The sequence below is a fragment of the Neomonachus schauinslandi genome, chromosome 15, assembly GCF_002201575.2.
Source record: "Neomonachus schauinslandi chromosome 15, ASM220157v2, whole genome shotgun sequence".
Classification (NCBI taxonomy): domain Eukaryota; kingdom Metazoa; phylum Chordata; class Mammalia; order Carnivora; family Phocidae; genus Neomonachus; species Neomonachus schauinslandi.
Window position 1 is genome coordinate 4,155,517 of NC_058417.1, and position 26,001 is coordinate 4,181,517.

Genomic DNA, 26,001 nt, shown 5'->3' on the forward strand with positions numbered 1-26,001 from the left:
CAGAATCCTTTCTCCCAGTTCCCTGGTCATTGGGGAAGCAGCTCCCAACTGTCTAATTTTCTAATTCCCGCCCTCAGGTTCAGGTTCCACTGTGGCCCAACCTCCCCTAACATTACAGAAGCTTCTAATGTTCCTCAATTAGGTTATTAGGTTTTTCTTTCCAGGGAACATTGTCTTGCTCAGTTCCTTGTCCTGGAGTGACCGTGACCTTGTGTTGCAGGGGAGGAGAAGCTGCCTCAGGTGACACTGAAGAGCCATGTGAGTTAAATTCTTCCATGTGAGTTAAATTCTTCCACCCTGCCTTGTGTTCTAATGCAAATACCAGAACTGTTCTGCCTCAGAACTTTGCTCACTCTGTTCTGTCTGCCTGGAATAATCTCAGCCCTAATCTCCATCTATTAAAATCATAGTCCTGCTTGGAGGTCTGGGTACCGTGGCCACCTCCTTTATGAAGACTTCGCCATGCCCAGAGCTGTAAGGAACTTCTCTGTCCTTTCTATTCCCATATCTTAGATCAGTCTTTGTGATAACTTATCATCTTTTTCCTTGTTTTAGTTTCATCTCAGGTCTCACCACTGTGGCTCACTCGCCTTTCTATCCTTCCATTCTCCTAGCACATTCTTCCTGTGCTTAACAAGGAAATGGCTTTTAGCAAATTTGTTCCATGCTGCTTTGAGTGCCCTCTTTCCAGAGGGCTTTGCTGTACCCTGGGTCATGTTTCTCTGACTTTGGTGTGTGTCCTAATCACCAGGGGAGCTTATTAGAAATATAGATAACACCAGATGGAAAGGAGAGCTGAGAGGAATAAAAAGCAATGCTATGAGGATGAGAAAAGAAAAGGCAATTAAGAACTCTAGGAAAAGCAAAAAGCTGTACAAGAAATTTAATGTAATGATAGCACCTCTTTGATTCTGTGATGAACAATATTTATATACTCTAAATAAATTATTGGTTTATTGATTTATTAGGAAGATGGCAGAACAGGTGTGGGATGTGGTTGTATGAGAGATTTAGCCTTATCTATTATGACAGGAACTCAATAAATAATGTCTAACATGAAGACAGCACATGTTTTTTGAAACATGGAAGCAAATACCAGAAGAAACAACTAAGCTAAAAGTGGTTTCCCTGAAGGGTGGGATTAGGTTATGAAACTGGAAGGCAGCAGGGGACTGTTGGTTTTCCTTATAAGCGTTTCAAAATGATTTTATCTCTTATCCACGTGTAAATATTACCTTGGTTAAACATATTTTTTAAAAAAGGACTGTAGATTTTTAGACACCATCCAAGACCTACTGAATCAGAATCTCCAGGGCTGGGCACCTGGATTTGTATTAACTTCCTGGGCGACTATCATGCACAGCAAACATTTGATAGCCCGTGTGATGCTTACATGCAGCTCTGGAAAATGAAGTAGGCAGTCCTCAGATGGGGACTTGGAAGGGGAGTGGAAGTCTCCAAGCAACTTGCCTATGGGTTTGGTGGCCATAGTTTCCAAACTGAAAATCTGAGACTGTCTTTGGTGCCTTCCAGAATGCGGGATCGTGAGCCTCCTGCGCCTGTTTGTGGGGGTAGAGGAAGCGGACTTATAGGAAGATAGCTGCACTCCCCAGAGGACAGGGGTAGGGAGGTGCTTCTGGTAGGCTTATCTCTAGGTACTGTGGCAGTGAATGAGCCATACTTAAAGCAAAGGCCATTCACACTGACTGGGACATGAAGAAGAGTAAGACTAGGCACTGCCCTTCTGTGGCCCCCACTGGGACAGGATGGAGAGGGGTAAGCAGCATATCAGAGGGTTCCTACTTGGAGTCTTTTACTTAGACCTCAGGAATAAACCACTAATGCTATGAGGATGGGAAAAGGCAATTAGAAACTCCAGGGAAAGTAAAAAGCTGGTCAAGAAATTTAACGTGTTAAGCCCAAGATCAAGAGAGAAATGGGGATGGGGGGGCTCTCCTTTCCACCTTGAGGGGTGTGCTTTCCTAGCAGGAAGGGAAGAGCATCCTGGCCCCAAGCATAGGCTTGGGTTTGCGGCCAGGCTACCTGACATTGGGGAGTCCAGGTCCTCCTTCCTCTGTTCCTTAGGAGGTAAAAAAAAATTTTTTTTTCTGATATATAAGAGCTCCAAATATCAACCCTTCCCCTCCCTCTTCTCTTTCCTCTCTCCCCCTCCCCCATTTCCCTCACCACCATTCTGCCAAACCCACAGAAGCTCAAAAGATCAGAGCTTCGTAATAATACAGTGAGAAAGGGGTTGGGCTTACCAGCCATGTGACCTGAAACTCTGAGCCTCAGTTTCCTCATTTGTGAGCTGAGGAAACAATACTACTCTGTAGGGTTATTTCAAGGGTTTCCAGAGACAAAGGTCTAGCTTGTTAAGGAATCTTACTTCTGGTAGCTGCTCCACAGAGGGGGTTCCCTTCCCACCGATGATGATAAAAGTCAGTTTTCTAAGAGAACCTGCCATTCCAAGACCCCCTTAAAAGTGCAAGGACACAGTAGAGTCGGACAGGGCCACTTCGGGTTCTCTAGGGATCGGGTGACAGTAGCAAATGGTAAAAGCGAGTGTTTATTAACACATCGCAGCAAGCACTGTTGCAAGACCGTGAACGCGGTCATTCAGTCTTTATAATGACTCTGGGTCACGAGTACCGTTATCCTTCCTATTTTACAGCCGAGAAAACAGGCTCAGAGAGGTGAAGAAGCTTGCCCAAGGACACAGAGGCAGTCAGTGGCCGGGCTGGGACTCAGAGCCGGGTAGCGCAGCTCCAAAGCTTCCTGCACCTGTCACCCACCCCTGTCCCCTGCGGCCGTGCTTACCTGTGCTGCCGAGGCTCTCCTCACAGGACTGCCAGAGCCCCACGTGGAACCTGCACTGGATGAACTTGTCGTCCCCCGTCTCCCAAATGTACTGGACAGCCTGGCTCCTGTTGTCCCTCCTGCCACCGCTGCTGTGGCCCCCGATGAAGTGAATGCAGTGCATCCTGCCCAGCTGGTCCCGGCACAGAGGCTTCGCCACCCTCCGGGTCCCCTCGCACCAGTGGGTGCTGCCCATGGCGGCGAGGGAGAAGGCCAGGGCGAGGCAGACGGGGAGGAGGGTCAGCACCTGCTGCCGCCTGGCCCTGTCCATGGCTGGAGGAGGCGTGTGGCATCGGGATGAGCAGCGGGCCCCCTCCCTGCCTCCGGATGCTACCCACCCCTCTCAGCCCTGCCATCTGGCACCCTTACAGGCTTCTCTCAGGTCCCCCGGGGAGGATCCTGGGTGCCCCCCAGCGTGTGGCATCTGTGGCCTGAGAAGCCACAGGAGAAAGCACAGAGCGGGGACAGATTCCCATCAGCAGAGCCGGCCCTTCAGTCCTCCCCAGGGAGAGGGTGCGCAGGAGGAGGTTGGCTCTCTGGTTTTGTCTTTTTCAACCTGGGGTAAAATATGCAGAGGATGAAATTTACCCTGGTGACCATTTTTCACTCTCACATTATTGTGCATCCCATCTCTAGACCTCTTCATCTCGTGACACTGGAGCTCTGCCCCTGTGAACACTTACTCCCCATCCCTGTCCCCAGCCCGGGCACCTGCCACTCTACTTCCTGTCCCTATGAATGTGGCCGCACCCGGGACCTCCTGTGAGTGGGGTCATGCAGTATTGTCTCTTTGCAACTGGCTTATTTCACTCAGCGTAATGTCCTCGAGGCTCACCCATGTTGCAGCAGGTGTCAGAATTAATTCCTTTCTAACGCTCAGTAGCCTCTCATTGTGCGGATAGACCACATTTTGTGCATTCATTCCCCTGTCCGCACTCAGGTTCCTTCCACCTTTCGGCTCTTGCGGAGGGCACTGGTGCTTGACTGAAGACCAAGGGCGTTTGGGCAGGTGTCTGGGTGAGTCCGCCCCACCCTTGCCTTCCGCATTCATCAGGGCACTCAGTGTTGGGTGCCAGAAATGCGGAATCTCACAGCCCACACAGCCTGTTCCCTGCCCAGCCCTAGAGAGACAAGGACGGCCAAGGACAACGTCCTGTTTCGGGGATTGAGAGACTCGAGGTGCGGGTAGTCTGGCCCAGGACCGAAGTGCTGTGCAGAGCAGGGGTGGGGTGGGCGGCACACACCCCGCAGGGTGCAGCATTCAGCACCGTCCTGGGGCCTCAAAAGCTGGCAGGCACAGCCCTTGGCGCCCTCACCCCTGCCCTCGCCAAGGGGGCCCTCCGGGAGTGGTGACACAGAGGGGACTACAGCCGCTTCTTGGGCAGAGGACATTGATGCAGGAGCGAGGGCAGGAAGAGTGTCACAGAAGATGTCCACGTGGCATCTGAAACACACAGGTCCTAGACTGCATATTAGCACTCCCTGAGGACCCCCAGATAAACCTGCAGACATAATGGAGAATCACTGGACTGGGCAGGTAGGAGAGAAGGGCGGTGCCCTGTGGGTCACTCTGACTCTCTACTTCCTGCTGGCGCGGGCAAGGGGACACGTCCTGCGAGCACTGTGTTTGCAGCCTTGGCCACTGGTCTTGTGGGAAGAGGATTTATCACGTCTTATCACTAGATGGCATCTGTCTAACAGCGGGGAGGTCCTGGGTGGCCCTAACCCCTCTCCCTTCAGAAAAAGAATGTTTTTGAGAATAAGTTCAAAGACATTTGCTAGAATATTCTTACCGGGCAGGCATTTCCTTTGCCAGTGTGCGGCCTGGAAGACATAGTCGTTAACGTGTTGTTCCAGAATGGCTTTCCAGCCTTAAGGAAAGGATCGGAGCGTCGTTGGGCGCTCTTTGTCCTGCTGTCCCAGAGAAGACCCCATTGATTCCAGAGGTCGTACTATTGTCTCAGTCCATTTTCGGGGTCTTGGTTCACTATGAACATTTGACCTCTAAGGTTTAAAATCTTGCCACGTGGGGATCTAAAGATTTCCAAGGATTTCTAGGAAGCGATGCTTACTTGTTTTTCCCTAACCGTTCAGAATTCATTCACTCAGATAAGTTAGCGAAGATGAGCTCCTCTGTCCGACTTGAATGGAGAGAAAAACAAAACTAACCTAAATCCCAACAGGCTCTTCTTGTCTCTTGCCCACCTGCGTCTCAGCCGGGCAGGACCTCATCCTCCCGGGCTCTGGTCTGGAGGCTGGGAAGCTTGGACGTGGAGAGGTGGGGCCAGAAGGGCCGAGCAGAGGTTTTCAGAGACCCCGCGAGGGGCCCGCTAGAGAATAGGAACGTCGGTGGGGAGTTAAGGGAAGGAAGATCAGCACCTGACCAGGTAAGCCGCGTCAGGTGATGCTGGGTCTCCCGGCCCTGCCATTTAGTGCTGTGGGGCCGTGGGCCAGCAACCTAACCTCTCTGCGCCTCATTCTCCCCGCTGTCCGGTGGAGAAATCCTCACACCCTCAGCGGGTTGTTGCGAGGACCGATGAAGCCGGTGGTCGTGGGCTGGAAGATTCTGCGCATGCGCACGCGGTGAGCCCGCACAAATGGGTTCGTTAGCAAGCGCTGGTGGTGCTTTGCGTGCAAGCCTCTGCCGGGTGGGCCGGGCGGCACAAGGGGCCATCGGGAGGTGTGTTTGACTTTCCCGCACGTCGTTTGGCTCTCGGGTAGACGGGACCTGAGTCCTGATTGGGGTTTTGCTTCAGGGCCTGGGTCAGAAGCTGCTTTCTCCCTCGAACTGTTTGCATAGACAGCCCCCCTCTCCCTCCCTGCCCCCCCCCCCCCCCCCCCCCCCGCGCTCCACGGAGGAGACCCTGCCCTTGGGGCCTTTGCAAGAAACGTGCTCCCTCGCCAAGACGCCCACCGCACAACTGGCCCGAGGCCCATCCTCTTAGCCAGTTGTTGTTCAGCAGCTGGAACCCCGAGGCTCCGGCCCGCGGGCCTCGTGCACTGAGCAGGGCTTCGGGAGCAGAACCACCGGCCGCCTGGCTTCGCCTCCCGGGCGGCCTCTGCCGAGGAAGTCCCCGGGAGCACAGCTGACTTGGGGGAAGGTCTGGGAAAGATCTCCCTGCCTTTGGGGGGGCCGGGGCGGGGGATGAGCCACTGCTGATGAGAAACCCCGGAGAATCATCGGTAGGTGGCTCTAGACGGGTTCAGACGCTCTCCGCGCGGCGTGGAGAGGGTTTGTGCAAACATTTCCCCGCTCGGTGCCGGGAGGAATGCCGGAGGAGGCCGCCTGTGGTACATCGTGGACTGTTCGAGAAAGGTGCCCGCGCCTGTGAAGTTGCAGGGGGCGGGGGGGAAAGGCGAGGCCGGCACCGGGTGGGGCAGCGCCCGGGAGAAGGAAAGGGGGACCCCCGCCCCGAGTCCGCGCGCTGCCCATGGACACCGCTGCTGCCCAGGGGGCCAGGCCTCCCCCTCCCTCCAAGAAGCGCTCGCCCCCGGCCCCTGCGAGGCCCGTGCTCGCCCTGCTGCTGCTGGTCTCCATCAAGCAAGTAAGAGCGGTTTATGATTTGGATTGTCACGGTGCTTGCTGTTAGGGTCGGTTCTGCATCTTTTCTGATCCTAGAAGCAGTTTCGGGCTCTCGCCGGCAATTGGGGAAAGATAAAACAGTATTGTGGCAGTAATGATTAACCATAAGCCTGGTATTCAGAGATCATCGCTGTTAATATTTTGGCATATTTCCTGCAAATCCTTTTTCTATGCGTGTTTCTGGGCAGCCGGAATTATGATGCATAAAGTGTTTTGTATCCCGGTTTCCCCCCTTTACACCATTTTATAAACATTTTTCCAGTGTCATCGCGAACTCTGTGAATAGCATTTAAACTCGTCCCGTATATGCTCCTGTCTGCTTTTACAATTTTCTCAGGCCTGAGTATTTAAAGGTTGATGGACTGTGGGGTTTTTCTCTTCTTTCCTTTCTCCTTTTCCTTCCTTCCTTCTTAGTATAAAACTATAGAATGTTCATTGTTTAAAAAAATAAACATATAAAATCCAAAGAGGCATAAATACCAACTATAAATCACTGTATTCCCACCACCCAGAAATCACCCTCATTCGCCTTTGGAGGCTTATACTTCCAGACCTTTCTCCTGCTACTTATTTACATATGGGGCCTTTTTTCCCCCCAACAAACATAAGGTCAGACTGTAAATACTATCTCGCTATCTGCTTATGTCTTAAGGAAATACACTAAGAGCTAACACAAACTAACCCTTCTATTGAACACACAATGCTCTAGGGCCAATGTCAGGTGTATCCCTCGTATTAATTCATTTCGTGCCCCTCAAGGCAGTCCCTCCTGTTAATCCCACTTACAGATGAAGACACTTTCCTGTGTCGGCAAAGGTAGCCCCAGGGCGTGATGTTTGAGGGCTTCAAGGTCGTCTTATAATGTATGTGACCAGCCTCTGCAGGTGGGCATTCTGGTACCTTGTTTTGTTTTGTTTTAAGATTTTATTTACTTGACAGATAGGGAGCACAAGGAGGCAGAGCGGCAGGCAGAGGGAGAGGGAGAAGCAGGCTCTCTGCTGAGCAGGGAGCCTGATGCAGGGCTCGAATCCAGGACCCTGAGATCACAACCTGAGCTGAAGGCAGGCGGTTAACCAACGGAGCCACCCAGGTGCCCCAGCTTGTTTTATTCTTATCCAGGGAGACTAAACTTTTGCCCCTTTTCCCATTTGAGATTCTATTTTCATATTGGACCATGCATGACGTGAAGGAACCCCAGTCCCATTCATCTGAGAAATGCAGGTAATGAAAGTTCTTTGAGGAAAGGTTCTCTTCCCCCTTTGGTCCATGGGTGGAGTTCATCCCTGTGTGTAGCTTTGGGATTCTAAATCCCTCCTGCCCCCACCTAGGGAGGGCCGTGGTGCCCGATCTTGTAAGTGTTCACCTCATCAGGCTTTCTTTGGTTCTAACCTGGAACCTGACAGGCAGAAAACACCTGCCAAATTCTCTGCCACGGCGTTTGTCCTCAGAACCTCTTTGGTCTGTCTGTCCTCCAGGGTGCGTCTATAACCCCAATGAGCACCCCCTACACACACTTCTTGGTTCTCGGTCTTAAATCCCATATTTTTCCTCCAGATGTTTACATTACAAGGCTTTGCTAGACTTTCATGATGGATTTTGCTCACAGACGCGTTCCCTGCACGGAATATAAATGACCGTGGCATGTTTTCTGGCAGGAAGTCTTCCTAAAATTCACTTAATGAGAAATTCTCAGGGATAGTTTAGTTTCTAAATTCGAGCAGCCCACCACCACCCCTCCTCCCCGGCTGGACTCATTTAAGTTAATTAGCAGTTTGCTTTGGGTTCAAAAAACATAAACTCTCTCTCTAAGGCTCTTTGAGAAGTGAATTTGTGGCTCTTTCCTAGATTGCCGATGGGAGCGTAAAAAGGTGCATATTTTTAAATTAAAAAAAAAAAAAAAAAGCTTGGCGAGGATAGGTTGGCAGTCCATTATCAAAAGCCTTTAAAAATGTGTATACTCTATGACCCAGAAATTCCAATTGAAAGAATCTCTCCTAAGCAAATAAAGATGTGCTCAAATGTTTAATTGTGAATATTTTCAGTACAACAGCATTTATATTAGCAAGCATCTCAGCCAGTGTAAGTGTTCGATGCTGGAGGATTTGAAAACTGAATCATATCACAGTCATTCACAGAACATCACGTAGCTGTTAAAATGGTGTTTTAGAAGTATGGCTCTCGAAATGGATACATATTCACAGTGCATCTTCTGGTGAAAGCATAAAACTAGATGATTTCCTTTTTTGGTTAAAATAAAAATGGAAAGAAAAAGAAAAAAAGTAAACAGAAGCATGTGCACCGAGAGAAGAGTCCGGAAGGAGATGGTAATTTCTGATACTGAGATTATATTCCAACTTCTCCCCTTTGGGGGCTTTCTTGTAATTTTTGTTTGATTTACAGAGAGGCGAATGCCTTCTTTTTTTTTTTTTTTTTTAAAGATTTTATTTGACAGAGAGAGACAGAGAGAGAGGGAACACAAGCAGGGGGAGTGGGAGAGGGAGAAGCAGGCTTCCCACAGAACAGGGAGCCCGATGCAGGGCTCGATCCCAGGACCCTGGGATCATGACCTGAGCCGAAGGCAGACGCTCAACGACTGAGCCACCCAGGCGCCCCGAGGCGAATGCCTTCTTGAACAAAGAATACAATAGAATGTATTAAAAGCAATGCACAGAAGGTCTTTTTTCCCTTTCCCTCGATCCTTCCTCAGCCAAGTTAGTCCTTGATGCTGGTTGCCTGCGCAAGGGAAAGAGGAATCAAGGTCAAGTCGATTTTTCCAGTTAGAAAACATCCATTTGTGCTATTTCCTTTCCTCCTTACCTTGTTTGGATCTGAACTTGGATTTGCCTCTTGTGTTTTTCGTGTCTTTAGGACAAGTACCTGGGAAGAGAGTCTGTTTGTCCAGCTCCCCTAGATTGACCAAATTTGGTGCTTTGTAGGGTTCCTTCTTCTCCTTCTCCTTCCCCTCCTTTTTCTTCTTCTGACCATGGCCATCAGTCATGGCAAAGGGCAGGGAAAGAGGGTTAGTCCAGGGACACAGCTCATGTGCATGACTGATTTTATTGTCTCTTCCTTCGCCAGTTCCAGTGAGGTCTCTGACGATATAAATAGCACTTTATCCAAGAAAGGGTCTTACTTTGGAGGCTTGGAGGATTCTGGAAGCTGATGATTTGGTTATCAACTTATTTGCTGAACTTGTGAAAAATAATATAGACCCAGCTATAGTCCCATTAGGATGTTTATTTTCTTAAACAACATGTTAATAAGCTTCCATCTTGACTCTTGTGCCATAACTCAGAGACAGAAAGTATTGTGGGAGATTGAAAGTTTATTGGAAACTGAAGCCTAAGGATAAATGCCAATTATTTCCTCCTCCTCCTCATTATTATTACTTATGGGCTCATCCCATGGGTTCCAGATTGTGTGCTAAGTTGCCTCAAGGCACCACTCTGAGCTCACAGGGCTGCTGTAAGATATTTTAATTTTTCAAGGGAGGCAAAGAGATACATGACATCTGCCAGACCCTGCAAATTACTAGCTCAAGTAGTTCACGGTTTCAGCATTAGATCACGTTCCATTCCCTTTGATGATGTCGTATCTCTGCAAAGCTGTTTTTTGTTTTTGTTTTATTTTTTTCCTGCAGTTGCTGTGATGAAAAGCAAGTACTGCATAAACATCAGTGTGGAACACGATGGTGCCCAATCCAATTCCCAAGTTTGGGAAGTTGTACAATCTCCAGTAGGCACTCAGTTGTTAGGATGCAAATACTTAAGTTGTTTGGCCCTAACTACTCAAAAAATGGGACTTTAGGTATTTCTTTCGGCTTGGGGTACTGTGGAAAATGATGGAGTCACTAAGGGCACCATGATTTGAGAAAGTTTGGTAACCTCTGGTCTAACCATGACTATACAGCTCTTCTTCAAAATGTTGGCCTTGTGATTGTCTGGAAAGGATGCAAAGGAGCTATTCACAGACCCCATCATGCATTCCATAGTATTCCATAGTATCGGGGGGTGGGCCATGCTGGGCAGAGGAGACAGAGGGTAGACTGGACTAATGACTCAGAAGGTGGAAGCTTACCACCCATTGGGTTCATAGGTGTTGGGGTTTTTTTTGTGGGGGTGGGGTGGGTGAGCATAGTGGTTGTGGTGCTGACTGTGTGTCTGTGTGTGGGTTTGAGTGCCTTTTGGTGGAGCATCGCCCCAGTTTACACTGGGCTTCTCCACTCACTGTTGTTATACCTGTCTCACCTCATTCTTTCAGGCTGTCTACCTGGCCCAAGAAAGCATTTGAATTTGTTACCCCTTGTGAGAGGACACAAAGCCTCAAAGCCAACTGAACTGGATGATCTTATCCCAGATCACATATCTAGCCCTTCCCATGTTCATACTCCCTCTGACTCCAACCCACACCTGTTCCTCTGTTTCTTCAGCTGGAAAATGAGGACAGTAACTCCTGGCCTGTGCTAGGGGCTTGTATTCAGGGATGGAGGGCATGTCTTAGCCCTCAAGGAAAGTATGGGGTAGCGAAGAGGATGGACAAATGAACCACCAATGATATACAACATGATGGGACATAAGACTTAGTCATGTGTGGGATCACAGGGCACTGGGGAGAAGGGTTCCTAGCTCAAGACTTCAGTGACAGAGGTGGTCAAGTATGATCGGGGTCATTAGGCTTGAGTTGAGCCTTCTGGGGTAAGCAGGGAGTGGGCCAGATGAAGATGAGGGTGGAAGGGAGGTCCAGTGGGAAATGCAAAGATGCAAAGTCACAGAGGAACATGACTGGAGTCAAGAGGCTTGGCCCCAGGGTGGCTGAGATGTGATGTCAGCTCTATAGGCCATGAGGGGAAGACTTTAGGCAGGACAGCCCTGTGGACCTTTCCCTCTGGAGCAGTGTGGACAAGGCCAGAGGTGGAGGAAATGCGAGGCAGGGTTAGACAGGAGAGAGGCATAGGACAGAATCTGGTGCCTGGTTGGATGATGTGGAAGGAGGAGGAAGGAGGAACCAAGGACAACTCCTGGTTTCTGGTTTGTGACTGATGGTGCCAATACTGAGCCACTAGGGGATGAGCCTCTTTGGGATCAGAGAACGATAGGGTATGAACGTCACTCGACTTTGATAGCCAGCCAATCATACATTGTCTTATCTTTAGCAGATTCTAAGTCCTTTAGGGCAGAAACTGTGTTTTGTCCATCACTGCATCCCCTTCAATTCCTCCCTGATGCAAAGCCTCAGGTGCTCAACAAAGATGAGTAAATTGAAGAAGAGAAAACCCCTTTAAACCCCCCTGTTGTGTTAAAAACAAAACAAAACGAGTAGTACAGATACACAATTAGATGTTGTTAGACAACTCAGTTATCTGGAAAGCCCAAGGCTCTATGGGAGGGGATAGTTAATGTCAGAAAGGCAAATATCCCAAGGCCTCAGTATAGTAGCAGACCATCTCTCTACCCGGTCTTTGACTTTGGACCCACAGGCAGCCAGGTGGGATGGCCCAGGTCCCTACAGTTCTTCTAGCCTTTCCCTGACACATTATTGGGCCCTTCTTACTGTGATGCTTCTCTTCTTCAGATCCACATAGTCTTAGGAGCATGCAACTATTCATCTGATAGGGTGTGACATTCAAGATGAGCATATTGCCTCCTCTTAAAATGTCAGCCTCACTTGAAGATTTTTTTGGGGAAAAAGTCTTTCATATCTGTATGAAAACCAATATGATTAGATTATGGAGTGAACGTAGAATTTGTATGTACCTTTAAGATAGAACATATAATGCCAAAGAAGTTCTGTTTCTTGATGCTGGCCATTATGGCCACTTCAGTGGGAAGTTTTGAGATTCGTGGTGAAATGATCACAAGGCCGCCTCTGTAGTGAACTGGGAGTCACCATGGTTTTCTTCTGCCCAGGTTACAGGATCCCGCCTTGAGGAAACAACTCGCAAGTGGGCTCAATACAAAGAGAAGTGTCTGAGAGACTTGCTCAAGGAACCTTCTGGTAAGCAGGTGTATGAGTTGTCTATGGCTGTGTAACAAAGAGCTTCAAAGCTTAGGGTCTTAAAGCAATCATCATCATCATCATCACAGTTTCTTTGGGTGAGGAATTCAGACCGGGCACAGTGGGGATGACTTGTTTTTGCTCTACAGTATCTAGAGTTTAGCTGGAAGGCTCAATGGCTGGTGGCTGGAATCATCTGAAGGCTTGTTCACACTTACAACTGATGGCTGATGGTGGTTCCCAGCTGAGAGTCTGTTGGCCAGAACACTTTCACGTGGCCTGTCCATACAGACTAGGGTCCTCACAGCATGGTGGTGAGGCTTCCAGGGCAACCGTGACCAGAAGCCATGTTGCCTTTTATGACCCAGCCTTGGAAGCTATTTTTCCCACGTTCAGTTGGATCAGATGGTTACCAAGGCCTACCCAGGTTCAAGGGAAGGGAGGAGAGACCCCCACCTCTCATTATAAAAGAGCATGTGAGACAGGGTATACATAGATGCATAGATGTGACTATTTATCTAAAGTCATCTGTCATAGCACACTCACCACCAAATCGCATGACATGAGCAACTGTCGTAGATTAACCTGGGACTCTATCGGGTAGGTGGGTGGGAGGAGGTCTTCATCCCTTGGGGTGTTATCTGAATCTGAGTGATAATATTTCTCCTATCCAGGTCTACACTAGGTTTAGAGTGTTCTAGAAAATATGTTAATCGTTTGATCAGTCCATGGCCTCTCCTGCCCTCATGCTAACTCTTTGGGTGCATCCAGATTCTTTTTTTTCTTTTTTAAATGATGAAATCTGGCCTCTCCTTATCCTCCTGGCTGCTTTCAGATGATTTCATTCAGGGGCTTGGAGGAAGACAGGATACCGTAAACTCTCTCTTCCTTTTCCTGACCCAAAGAATCTCAGCCTTCAAGCCATACCCCTCTCCCTCTGAATATTTCTTCAGCCCAGGCTAGTGGCAATCAAAGCTTGATATCTGTTATAAGAACTACCCCTCACTTTAGGGAATACTGCTTTTTGAAATCAAAGTAGGGCATGTCCTCTTTATTTGGAGTCATGCCGTGAGCAGCTCGGCCAGGTGAGCACTGTTTCACACAGACCATGTGCTGACGTTTGGCAGCCAGGTCTACAAGATGCCCTGAGCCAGCTCATAACCTGGCAGATCTGCATCTGTGGGGTCCTGATGCCAGTAACGTGGTTGTTCAAACTGAGTGGCCCCTGCATGCTAGCCCCAATAAGGAACAGACAAGAATGATGCTTAGTTCCCAGGAGTGAGGAGCTTGCAATATGGGCATTTGGGATCCAGCCTGAAACCCCTTCATTTCATTCCAGGAGGTCCATAAGGCTGTGCCATGTGTTTTTAGTGTCTCATCGCCAAGCGCCAGGGTGTAAATTGTCCCCTGAATTGGAGATGGTGCAAATGTCTCATAATGATTGTTGGATTGGTCTTCAAATGGAGAAATATGACCAGATAGAGGTTATGTTGGATACATGCAGCCAAGAGCGTCAACTTCGCAGATCCCCCTAGATCCACAGGTCATTTTGCACATTTCACAGTAAGGGTGCTCCAGCACTTAACTGATGAAAGTTTGACAATTCTTTAGTTAATTATGGAACAGAAGGCACTGGCTGAACTTCCAAGTGTCCTTCTGACCCCGAGTTTGTGTGATAGTTCAGCCCATGTAAAATAAACCAACATCAGCATGACGTGTACACTAACATAACTGACAGGACCACTGCCAAAGGTCAGGTTGGGTAGACAAAGCCACAGTGCTTGGGGGTGCATTAAGCATCCCCTCCTCCCCACGCTGTTCCTCATCCTTGACCTATCTGGACAGTGGGACACCTGTGCTAGTTCCTGAATAGGGTACACCAGCTTCCCCTGCCAGGAAGGGAGCTCTACCTCCATCAGTGGCCCTGGTGCTCCAACATTGCTCTCATTTGGGACCTTTTCTCTTCACAGGGACCTTTTGTAACGGAACCTTTGATCGATATGTGTGCTGGCCTCATTCTTCTCCGGGAAATGTCTCTGTTCCCTGCCCTTCATACTTACCTTGGTGGCGTGAAGGTAGTAAGTCTTATTTTACCATTTCCTGGCAGTTCCTTTAAAGGCTGGCCCCTCCTGGGTAGACCAGCCAGGGAGCGATTAGAGAGAGCACACTCCAACCAAGTGCTTTTCTCAAGTCCTCTTTCCCCACAGAAGGTCTCTTTCTTCTCTGGGCACCTCCTCTTGCCTTCCTGAAATTCTTCTGTGTCTGGGTGCTCCATTAATACAATAGTTCTCTTTTCTTTGAAGATTGGAGAGTCCAGGCCCAGCTACCACAGAATTTGATGCAGTGAGGGTTGTTATGGAGAGGAGAAAGAGGTGGGGGAGAGATTGGGATGCTCACATCCACAACTTGGGTTTGCTGTATGGAGAAGAAGGGCATCAAAACTACCCTTGCGATAGCATTGGAAAGTAGTGCTACTGGATGGTGCCTTTAAGCCCCATGGGACTTGGATGGAGTCTTTAACCGCTCAGCTTGCCCCCATCTTGCTTGAAGGAAGTGGCTATTATGTAGGACCCCAGGAGGATATGCTGCCCCCACCTGCCCCAGCAGGCCAGCCTCTTGGTTGGTTTATTCTGGAAGGGGGAGAGAAACAATTACTAGTTAGAACTCTTTTGCCTTGAACTGAAGGTCATCAAAGAATAAGAAAAAACTATTCTCAAGAAACATAAGCGATTACAAATTTCCAGGCAAAACCAAGTGGGAATGGGCTACTGAGCAGGTGAGATGGTAATATCGTGTATTTAATTTCAGCTCAGTAAATCATCAGTTAAAATTTGGTTTCGATTTCCTGAGGCCTTTAGTGCAAAGAGAGAGTTTCCAAAGAAGAGAGGTGCATTTCTGGATAGGAGGGCTAGTGATATAGTCTATGAAACTATCCTTTGGTGAAACCCAGTTGGAAGTGACCCAGGAGTGATGTTTAAGGGAAGATACGAGAGTTTGCTGGACCAGAGAGTCTGGATAATTGAGGGAAGCACCCCTGTGGGAGCCAGCTTAGTGGGGTAGGGAGAGCACTGCACGTGGAGTCTAGAGCCCGTCCATCTCTTTTATGCTCTGCGACTTCGGGCAAGTGTCCAGAGCCCTCTGAGCTGTTTTCTTGTCTATTAAGTCAAGTGAACAACAGCAACTCTTGAGGTCCAGTTGAGGAATGAATGAGAAGACAGGCACAGAGTCAGCTGCACAGTAGGTCCTTTGTAAATGGAACTGAGGCTGAGACCAAGGTCAAGCCCTCAGACTCCTGAAGGTCTTTAAGACCCGGATGTCCATGGATCTCAAAGCACATGGAACAGACTACCACTGCCTGGCTCCTCCGCTTACCCGTTCTTCCCATGAGCTAAAAATGGAGGTCTATTAAACCTGAAGGGAAAAAGTGGTCAAAAATCTAAACTTACAAAGAAGTTGAGTTAAAGGCTTTTTTTAAATGGGTTCTGGGCCTCTAGAGTGTCCCAAAGGGAGTGTGATTCACAGAAGGTGGGAAATTACTCTTCCACTCAACATCCTGTGTGTTAAATGTTAGAATCCAAAGGGGTCCATACAGTGAGAAGAAAACGTGGAGGCAGTGGAAGGGTTTAGAGCAGAAAGAAGGAGAAAAAGTCTGGGCGGATAAGACCAGAGGAACACACACTACAGTCGGAGGGCAGGAAGCGGGATGGTGCCTGACTATACATAAGCCTGGAGCTTGATTGCATAGAAGTTGTCTGACACCAAGTGTTTCAACCTTCCTCTGAAGGGTGAGATCCCGTGGATCCACGAAGGCGCTGAGGCATGAGAAAGACTTAATATGATTTGTGGTTTGGGGATATGATGATGATGGCTCTCTGGGTGGAAGAACAGGGTGGGGGGGCAGGGAGCTGACATTGGAAGTGACTGCAGGGATCCAGAGAAAGGGACCATGAGAGTGTGCATGCAGGCAGAGGCAAGATGAACCATCAAGATTGTCAGATGAAGCAGGAGATGAGGGACGGAGAGGGCTGAAAGGTGGAGGAGAGGAAATGAGCTCACACCCTGTCTGGTCCCACCCATGCTCACCATCATCTGGGTGGTGGCTCAGGGCCCCCACTGCTCACGTCTGGTGTGTCCCACAAAGAGCAAGGAGGTGGGTGCAGCTGCCCCAAAGGGGAAAGAGAGCCAGTAAGAGGTTAGGTCAGAGAGTTTTGGGAGCCAGACTTTACGGGCTTTGTGGGAGGCCCGGGAAGCGCTCTGACTTGTTTTCAGACAGCTTTGGAAGATTTGGAGCGAGGAATGATGTGGCATGACTGCTGTGTTAACCGTAGACCATGTGGGGCAAGAGCGTTGAAGGCATCTGTGATAATCCGGTCACAAGAGAGTGGTGGCTCCAGGGAGCAGGGAGCAGGGGGTGAAAGCCAAAAGGCAGTGTTCAGATTCTGGGTAGTTGGAAGGTCCAGGTGACAGGATTGGCTGATGGGCCAGGTGAAGGGTAGGAGAGACAGAGAGAAAGCAAGGATGACTCCAAGGTTCGGGGCCCAAGGACTGGGATGATGGGTTTGCCATCAACAGAGGCTGGGAAATGTGTGGGTGGCACCGATTTGGGGAGAAGATGAAGAGCTTGCTTTGGGGAATGGTGTTTGAGAGGGCCATTAGACACCCTCGCAGAGGCTTTAGGTGGGCAAGGGGAAGTACCCCATGGGTGTCCATCCATTACACTCAGCAAATAGTCACCATTGGTCCCCGCCATGCAGGGTGAGGAGTGGGAAGTTCAGACAAGTTCCGTTGTTCATTTGCAAGTCCAGTCCCTGGTCTTCCAGGGGGGAGGGCAGTCCCTTTGGGGGAGGGCTCTGGGAATGGATGTGACTGGGTCACAATAGCCATCATCGTGGACACAGAGCCGGCCTGTCACTTACACACACACACACACACGCGCGCACACACACACACATTTAACCTCCCCCAAACTGGGGAGGGCTGGTACCATTACCATGATGATCCTCAGCTCTTGATGAAGACACTGGAAGTCTTGGACAGTGGAAGGGTGACAAGCTCAAGGCCACCATCCCTGTAGGTGGCCAAGCAGGCTCTGTCCACCCCCTTCACCTCTTCTCTTTGCGTCCTGAGACACGACGCCCCTCTCTGACGGCGCACCAGGAAGCCCCAGGTCCGCATCTCCCAGCTGGGCTGCACCTTTGAGAGCTCTCCCGTCTCTGAGTCACCAGGGACTATTCTAGCTCCAGAGATTTTGGGTAAACACAGCAGACATTAGTGGACCGTGGTTTATTACAAAACGTGGAGGCTTCCGTGTTTTTCTTTCCATCCCAAATAAACAGGAGAGATGCTAATGAGCCCCTCCCCCCCCCAAGGGAAGTGAAAATCCCTTTTCCCTGGGATTTTCCACAGCTTTGTGGTGAAGACGAGGGCCTCACCACGTGCTCAGGAACGGGCTGCGTGCTCTGACCTTTCCCCTAGAGCTGTGTTTACTTTCAGAAAACTCAGGAAGGGCCTACAGATACTGCTTGGCTCCGGGCACTTGGCAGACGCTGGAAAACTCCACAAATATTTGGCAGGATGACTCCGAATGCTCCGAGAACCACAGCTCCCAATACAACGTGAGTCAGCTTGGCCCAGTGATGATGGGCCCCGGGCCCCAACCACCCTCCACCAGGCACCCCCCGCCCCCGGTTGGCTTTGGTGGCCACACAAAGAGCCGTCCCCCAAGAGCTAGTCTGCCCGGACTCCCCTGGGGAAGGTCCACAGCCACATGATAGCAACCTCTGGCGGCCACTGAATTTCTTCTGCAACGAGGGTGATGTGCGGACCCCTGAGGCCACTCAGTTTCTCACCCCTGGACTAGTACTGGGGTGCATAAAAGCGTGTACATACCGTGGGCACTTAATAAGTACTCAGTGAATGGTTTCACAGATTCCGAGTTAGTGGGTATGTGGTGGGGCCTGGGCATCAGACTGGTACCTAGTTCCCCAGGTGATGCCAATGTGCAGCTGAGGCTGGGACTCAGGTGATCTCGAGGGACCTGCCAGCAGGTGTGGGATGCCTGCAGCCTCCTCTGGGCTCAGGCCCACAGGGGGCAGGGACAGCAAAACCAGAGCTGAAAACTGTACTTCCCAAGACCGGAAGTTAAGATTTCTCTCTTTAGAAAGGTGAGGACTGGAGCATTGCCTCCTCCCCTCTGCAAATGGCCATATTTCCAAGAATTCAAGTACTTAAAAAAAAAAAAATCCTCCAAACATAAAAAAACAGCTTCTGGCCATGTTGGCCTGTGTTTCTAATAATGGGTTGACATTTTGCCCACAAAAGGCTAGTGATAGTAGATCTTTGCTCTTCAGAGTGCTAGCAAACAAAATATGTGGTTTTCTTCCATCTCATCAGGTGGGGGACCTTATGCATGATAAAGGATACTCTTTAAGGAAATTGTGTTTGTGTGTGTATATATATGTGTGTGTATATAATTTTAATATATATATTTTAATGAAAAAATTTAGTTTCCCATACCACATAAGATATATCAATTGATATATACCTATTTTTTAACATTTTATTTCGAAGTATCCAAACACATAGAAAAATTAAAAGAATAATAAAAGAAGCACTCACAAACCCACTATCTAAATTCAAAATGTATCAACATCCCCCCAACACCATTTGCTTTTGCTTAGTCTCTCTCTTTGTGAAATATTTAACAAAATCTGCAGGCATCATGAGGTTTCATCCTTAAATATTCATCAGATCCTTCCTAAGCAAAGTCATCATTCCACGTAACTACAATACCGTTATTCCAATTAACATTATATCAGCTAATTTTTTTTTAAAGATTTTATTTCTTTATTTGAGAGAGAGACACAGTGAGAGAGGGAACACAAGCAAGAGGAGTGGGAGAGGGAGAAGCAGGCTTCCCGCTGAGCAGGGAGCCCGATGCGGGGCTCGATCCCAGGACCCTGGGATCATGACCTGAGCCGAAGGCAGATGCTTAACAACTGAGCCACCCAGGCGCCCCTATATCACCTAATGTTTTATCCATATTCAAATTTCCCCAATTTTCCCGTCCAATTTTTATAGCTTTTCTCCCCTGAACCAGAGTCTAGTCCTGGTTCATATTTGGAGTTCATTTTATATCACTTTAGCAAGTTTTAATCTAGAATCTCCCCCATTCCAGCCCATGACAGCCCAGGACACTGGCTTTTTGAAGACCCCCAGAAAACTTTATTGTTATTACATGTGTTCCTGCATCTTCTGTATTTCCTTAAGCCGGAAGTTGGGTTTAGAGGCTTGGTAAGGCTCAAGTTAATCCTCATGGGTTCTGGGTACACTGCATAGCATCACGCCAGGAGACCAAAATGTCAGGTGTCACTACAATGATGTTCTGTGTGATCACTTGGTCTTGGTAGTGACAGCCAGATCTCTCCATGGTATAGGTACTTTCTCCTTTTCTATCTGGCCAGTAATTGGTGGGATGACACTTTGGAACCGTGTGTGTGTGTGTGTGTGTGTGTGTGTGTGTGTGTCTTGTTCACTAACAAACCTTCATCAGTGTTACAACCTTCCTTGATGATGCTGGCTTGAGTTGATTCGAGCTCTGTCATTTCTTCTACATTTACTAGCCGGCATTCTTCTGAAAAGAAGACTCCTTCCCCTTCCCTCCAGTTTTGAGTATCACTATGAACTTCCAAATTGCTTTATTCACTTATAATTTTGATGCTCAATGTTTTTCTAAATTTAGCTAGTGAAATCCCTCCAAACTGCCTTCTTGTGTCCTTTTGTGATAATCTCATTGGTCTTGGAGCACATCCTTATTTTCTGGCATAAGAAAATGGTCCAAGCTCATCTCATGATTTCCCTGTTCCGGGCCCAAATCAGCTATTTCTTCAGAGTTCTGGATTCTCTAAGTGGACGAATGTTATTAGAAATCAAGATCCCGGGGCGCCTGGGTGGCTCAGTCGTTGGGCATCTGCCTTCGGCTCAGGTCATGATCCCGGGGTCCTGGGATCGAGCCCCACATCGGGCTCCCTGCTTGGCAGGGAGCCTGCTTCTCCCTCTCCCACTGCCCCTGCTTGTGTTCCTGCTCTCACTATCTCTCTCTCTGTTAAATAAATAAATAAATAAATAAATAAATAAATAAATAAATACCTTTAAAAAAAGAAAGAAAGAAAGAAAGAAACCAAGATCCCGGGACACCTGGGTGGCTCAGTCAGTTAAGCATCTGCTTTCGGCTCAGGTCATGATCCCAGGGTCCTGAGATCGAGCCCCACATCGGGCTCCCTGCTTGACAGGGAGCCTGCTTCTCCCTCTTCCACTCCCCCTGCTTGTGTTCCTGCTCTCACTATCTCTCTCTCTGTCAAATAAATAAATAAATAAATAAATAAATATCTTTTAAAAAAAAAAGAAAGAAAGAAAGAAACCAAGATCCCGGGACACCTGGGTGGCTCAGTCAGTTAAGCATCTGCTTTCGGCTCAGGTCATGATCCCAGGGTCCTGAGATTGAGCCCCACATCGGGCTCCCTGCTTGGCGGGGAGCCTGCTTCTCCCTCTCCCACTCCCCCTGCTTGTGTTCCTGCTCTCGCTATCTCTCTCTCTGTCAAATAAATAAATAAATAAATAAATAAATAAATAAATAAATATCTTTAAAAAAAAAAGAAAGAAAGAAAGAAACCAAGATCCCGGGACACCTGGGTGGCTCAGTCAGTTAAGCATCTGCTTTTGGCTCAGGTCATGATCCCAGGGTCCTGGGATTGAGCCCCACATCGGGATCCCTGCTCAGCGGGGAGTCTGCTTCTCCCTCTGCTTGTGTTCCCGCTCTCTCTGATAAATAAATAAATAAATAAATAAATAAATAAATAAATAAATAAAAATCTTTGGAAGGAAGAAAGGAAGAAAGAAACCAGGATCTGAATGCTAGGTGTGTTCACTGCCACTACTACTATATCCTAAGAGCTTTGTCGCATATAGATTTAAAGGGGAAAAAAACAGATTTGCAGCATGTTTTGTCCTTAGACTGTATCCCATGTTCAGAGTACTGTGTTCATAATTATTTGAAATAACTGTTTTCTCTATGCGGTCATGGTACTGATTAGATACACAGTTTTATTCCATTGTTTCTATTAGTGTTAAGGATTGGCCTTTTTCTTCTCTCTTTGCCTTCTTCTGTCTTTAATTTAATTTTTTATTTTTTATTTTTTTTAGATTTTATTCATTTATTTGACAGAGAGAGACACAGCGAGAGAGGAAACACAAGCAGGGGGAGAGGGAGAGGGAGAAGCAGGCTTCCCGCTGAGCAGGGAGCCCGATGCGGGGCTCGATCCCAGGACCCTGGGATCCTGACCTGAGCCGAAGGCAGACGCTTAACGACTGAGCCACCCAGGCGCCCCTAATTTTATTTTTTTTTAAGATGTTATTTATTTATTTGAGAGAGAGAGAGAGAGCGCACAATGAAGGGGGAGAGGAGAGACAGAGGGAGAAGCAGACTCCCCGCTGAGCAGGGAGCCTGACGTGGGGCTCAATCCCAGGACCCTGGGATCATGACCTGAGCCAAAGGCAGACGCCCAATGACTGAGCCACCTAGGCACCCCTTTAATTTTATTTTTAATAAATAAAATATTGACAGGGCTTGAAAGCCAAGATGATATAAAAAAGTACAGTCAGAGAAACCACGCTCCAATCACTGTCTCTACCCTATTTGTGGTCACCCCCGAATGATAAACATTTTTATTATTTTCTGACTTATTTTTCCCTCCTTTTTTCTTTTTCTTTCCTTTTTATCAAATTATAATATACATCTTATGTTTCTTTTTGCAAAACTAAGCAAATATGTTGTTTTACCATTTTTCTTACATTGAAAGAGGTATACCAGATACTTTATCCTGCATCTTGCCTTTTTCACTTAGCAGCGTGTCCTGGAATTACTCTATATCAGTACCTACAAACATTTCTCTCTTTTTTTCTTTCACAACTGCATAGTACTCTACTGTGTGTATCTACTATAGTTTATTCAGCCACTGTCCTCTGACCATTGGAGTTATTTCCAGTCTTTTATTACTAATGATGCCACCTCAAATAACCTTGTATGCATATGTTGGTTCATATTTGCTTTTGGAAGAATCCCAGAAATGGGGTTGCTAGATTAAAATGTAGATGCAGGGGTACCTGGGTGGGTCAGTCGTTAAGCGTCTGCCTTCAGCTCAGGTCATGATCCCCGGGTCCTGGGATCGAGCCCCGCATCAGGCTCCCTGCTCGGCGGGAAACCTGCTTCTCCCTCTCCCACTGCCCCCGGTTGTGTTCCCTCTCTCGCTGTGTCTCTCTCTGTCAAATAAATAAATAAAATCTTTAAAAGAAAAAGTAAAATGTAGATGCAGGGGTACCTGAGTGGCTCAGTCAGTTAAGCGTCTGCCTTCAGCTCAGGTCATGATCTCAGGGTCCTGGGATCGTGCCCCGCGTGTGGCTCCCTACTAGGCAGGGAGCCTGCTTTTCCCTCTCCTTGCCCCTGTTCCTGCTCTCTCTTGTGCACTCTCTCTCAAATAAATAAATAAATAAAATCTTTAAAAAAAAAATAAATAAAATGTAGAGGCATATATAATTTTGTTAAATATTGTCAAATTCCCCTCCATAGGAGTTGTGTCATTTTGCCCTCCCTTTAGCAGTGTGTGAAAATGCCTATCTCCTTGGTGCATGCATGGTACACACTAATTATGAAGCATTTCATAAAGAAGTCTAAGTGACTTAAGATTCACCTGTTGGTACTGAGAGTGAGCTGGAAACCATCTGGGTGTTCTAGGGTCACTAGGGAAGTGGCTAGATTTTACTGGAGCTCTGAACATAGAGAACAGTTTAAGAAACTCCTCTGAAGGAGTGCAATGAAACCAACTGTACCAGGGACTGTTGGTGCCCATCTATAGCCCCTTGCCCTAACCAATTCAGTACACAATTGTCTAACTTCTTATCACTAGCACATGCATGTCTTTGCTGGTTCTCAGAGCCCACTTAGTCCACTCAAGGGCAGGCCAGAAGCACCAAAGAATTAATGTCCCCCTCCCACCCCGCCACAGAATAGCCCTTAACCAATGACTGGCAGGAGTTGCTATGTAAGTGGTCCAGGAGTTGGTATGTAAATGGCTAACTCTGAGGCTTCCAGAACTTCCCCAGTGGGATTAAGCTCCAGCTGCCCACAGTGGTAACTGCCTTGATAACGCACCATTTTATTTTTCCTGATTTCTTCCTTCCCCTACTGAGGGTTTGTTCACTTTCATGTAAAGTACTTGCATTCAAATCCTTGTCTCAGGATGTACTTCTGTGGGAACTCAAACTAAAACACAGATGAATAAAAAACAAGCAATTCCCCTAATTTGTTTCCAGAAAGCATAAAACACAGACATGTTTTAAAAAATAATAATTCAGAAACAGATTATTAGGTTACTTAATTAAATGTGTTAACCTCATAAATCCTCACATATCCATATAATATAAATGATGCTCAAATGACTCATCAATTAATCATCAATTTAAAGAAATCATGCCACTCTGTGTGGAGAAACACTAAACATTTCTCTGCTTTCAAGATATTTATAGCCTATCTGGAAATACAAAACAAATGCAAACAACCATTAGTGAATAATATAACTAATGCCCCAATTTGTGAAGCAGACCACAAGTGCCTTGGGAGTTCAGAGTTGACAGTACACACAGAGGCATTCATGGAGGACTTCTTGTAAGAGGTAGGTTGGTGCTGGTTTTAGAAGGATAGATTTAGTTTGGAGTTGAAGAGAGACCAACAAGAGCAGTTAGAGATATGACAGGATTATAGAGCTCTTGATGGGGTCCATAGAAAATAATTCTAGATAGAAATATAGTTGGGCTTGATTTGGAAAGATTCAAAGGCTACACAGAGATTTCTGCATCCAGATCACCATTATAAGAAATGTTAAAGAAATTCCTTAACACAGAAAGACATACACGTCCTATGGAATTTTTTTATCAACATAAAGGAATGTAGAGTACCAGAAATAGTAAATATGAGGGTAAACTTTTTTTTTATCTTATTTTAAAAAATCTTTTAAGACATGTGATTAATTAAAGTAAAAATAGTAACAATGTATTATGGGGTCTAATATATGTACGAGTAAAATTGGCACAGTAGCACAAAGGCCAGGATGAGAGTCATGGAAGTATGATACGTTAAAAATGTATACTGTAAACATGAAAGCAACCACTAAAAAGCAAAACAAAGAGGTATAGCTAGTAGGTCATGGAAGAAAAACTGGAATAAAAAAATACACTCAAACCAAAATAAGGAAAGAAAACAAAGAAAAGATGGAACAAAGAGAAAACCAAGAGATTTAAGCTCAACCAAATAAATAATCATATTAAATGTAAATGATCTAAACACCCTAATTCAGAGGTTATCAAATTGCATTAAGAAGATAAAACAAAATAAAATCCAACTCTATTCTGTCTATAAGACCCAGGCAATTGATTTTTGACAAAAATGCCAAGGCAATTCAGTGGGGCAAAGAGTAATCTTACCAAAAATAGCACCAGAACAATTGGACGCAAAAAAAAAAAAAAAAAAAAAAATGAACTGCAACCTTTGCCTCACACCATGAATAAAAACTAACTAGAAATGGATCATAGACCTAAATTTAAGAGCTCATTTTATTAAACTTCTAGGAAAAAAACACAGCTGAACATATAAGGGCTCTTAGTCAGGTAAAGATTTTTGAAATAAGACACAAAAAGCACAACTATATAAGAAAAATTTGACAAATTGAACTTTATCACAATAAAAAACTTCTGCTCTTCTAAAGACACTGTTAAAAAAATAAAAAGGCAAGCCATAGAATGGGAGAAAATGCTTGCAAAACACTTATCTGACAGGAGATTTGTATCTACAATATATAAAGAACATTTTCAATTCAAAATTAAGATAAACAATCCAATTTAAAAGATGGCCAAATATTTGAACAGATACTTTACCAAATGAGATACACAGATGGCAAATAAGCACATTCAATGATTCTCAACAGCATTAATCATTAGAGAAAAGCAAATTAAAACCACAGTAAGATAGTACTACATATCCAGTAGAATGGCTAAAATTTAAAAGACTGATTATATGAAGTGTTAGTAGAATCTAGAGCAGCTGAAACTCCTAATCCACTGTTGGTGGATACATAAATTGCTACAACTTATTTAGAAAAGAGTTTGGCAGTTTCTTAAGTTAAAATATACACCATACTACTCTACCATTCTATTTCTAGATATTTATTTGAGAGAAATGAAAACCTATATCCACATAAAGACTTATGCAGAAATTTTCATAACAACCTTATTTGTGAAAGCCAAACTCTGAAAACAACTCAAATATCCATCAATAGGTGAGTGGATAAATAAATTGTGGTATATTCTCAGTGGAATACTACTCAGCAATAAAAAGTCAACTATTGATACGTGCTATGACATGGATGAATCTTAAAATAATTATTCTGAGGTAAATAAGCTTGGGAAAGAAAAGAAAGAAAGAAAGAAAGAAAGAAAGAAAGAAAGAAAGAAAGAAA

At 46.6% G+C, this 26,001-nt stretch overlaps 2 protein-coding genes across 2 annotated transcripts in view; one reads left to right on the forward strand and one right to left on the reverse strand.

Moving 5' to 3' along the window:
- The window catches only part of GSG1L2 (GSG1 like 2), a 14,485-nt gene extending 11,355 nt beyond the window's left edge, over window positions 1-3,130 (reverse strand). Inside the window, exon 1 of the mRNA XM_021694869.1 lies at window positions 2,821-3,130. Coding sequence (XP_021550544.1) covers window positions 2,821-3,130 — 310 coding nt within the window. The remainder of the gene's footprint in view (window positions 1-2,820) is intronic.
- Window positions 3,131-6,290: 3,160 nt separating this feature from the next.
- The window catches only part of GLP2R (glucagon like peptide 2 receptor), a 51,015-nt gene continuing 31,304 nt past the window's right edge, over window positions 6,291-26,001 (forward strand). The window contains exons 1-4 of the mRNA XM_021694530.1: window positions 6,291-6,404; window positions 12,349-12,436; window positions 14,407-14,511; window positions 17,930-18,051. Of these exons, the coding sequence (XP_021550205.1) occupies window positions 6,291-6,404; window positions 12,349-12,436; window positions 14,407-14,511; window positions 17,930-18,051 (429 nt within the window). The remainder of the gene's footprint in view (window positions 6,405-12,348; window positions 12,437-14,406; window positions 14,512-17,929; window positions 18,052-26,001) is intronic.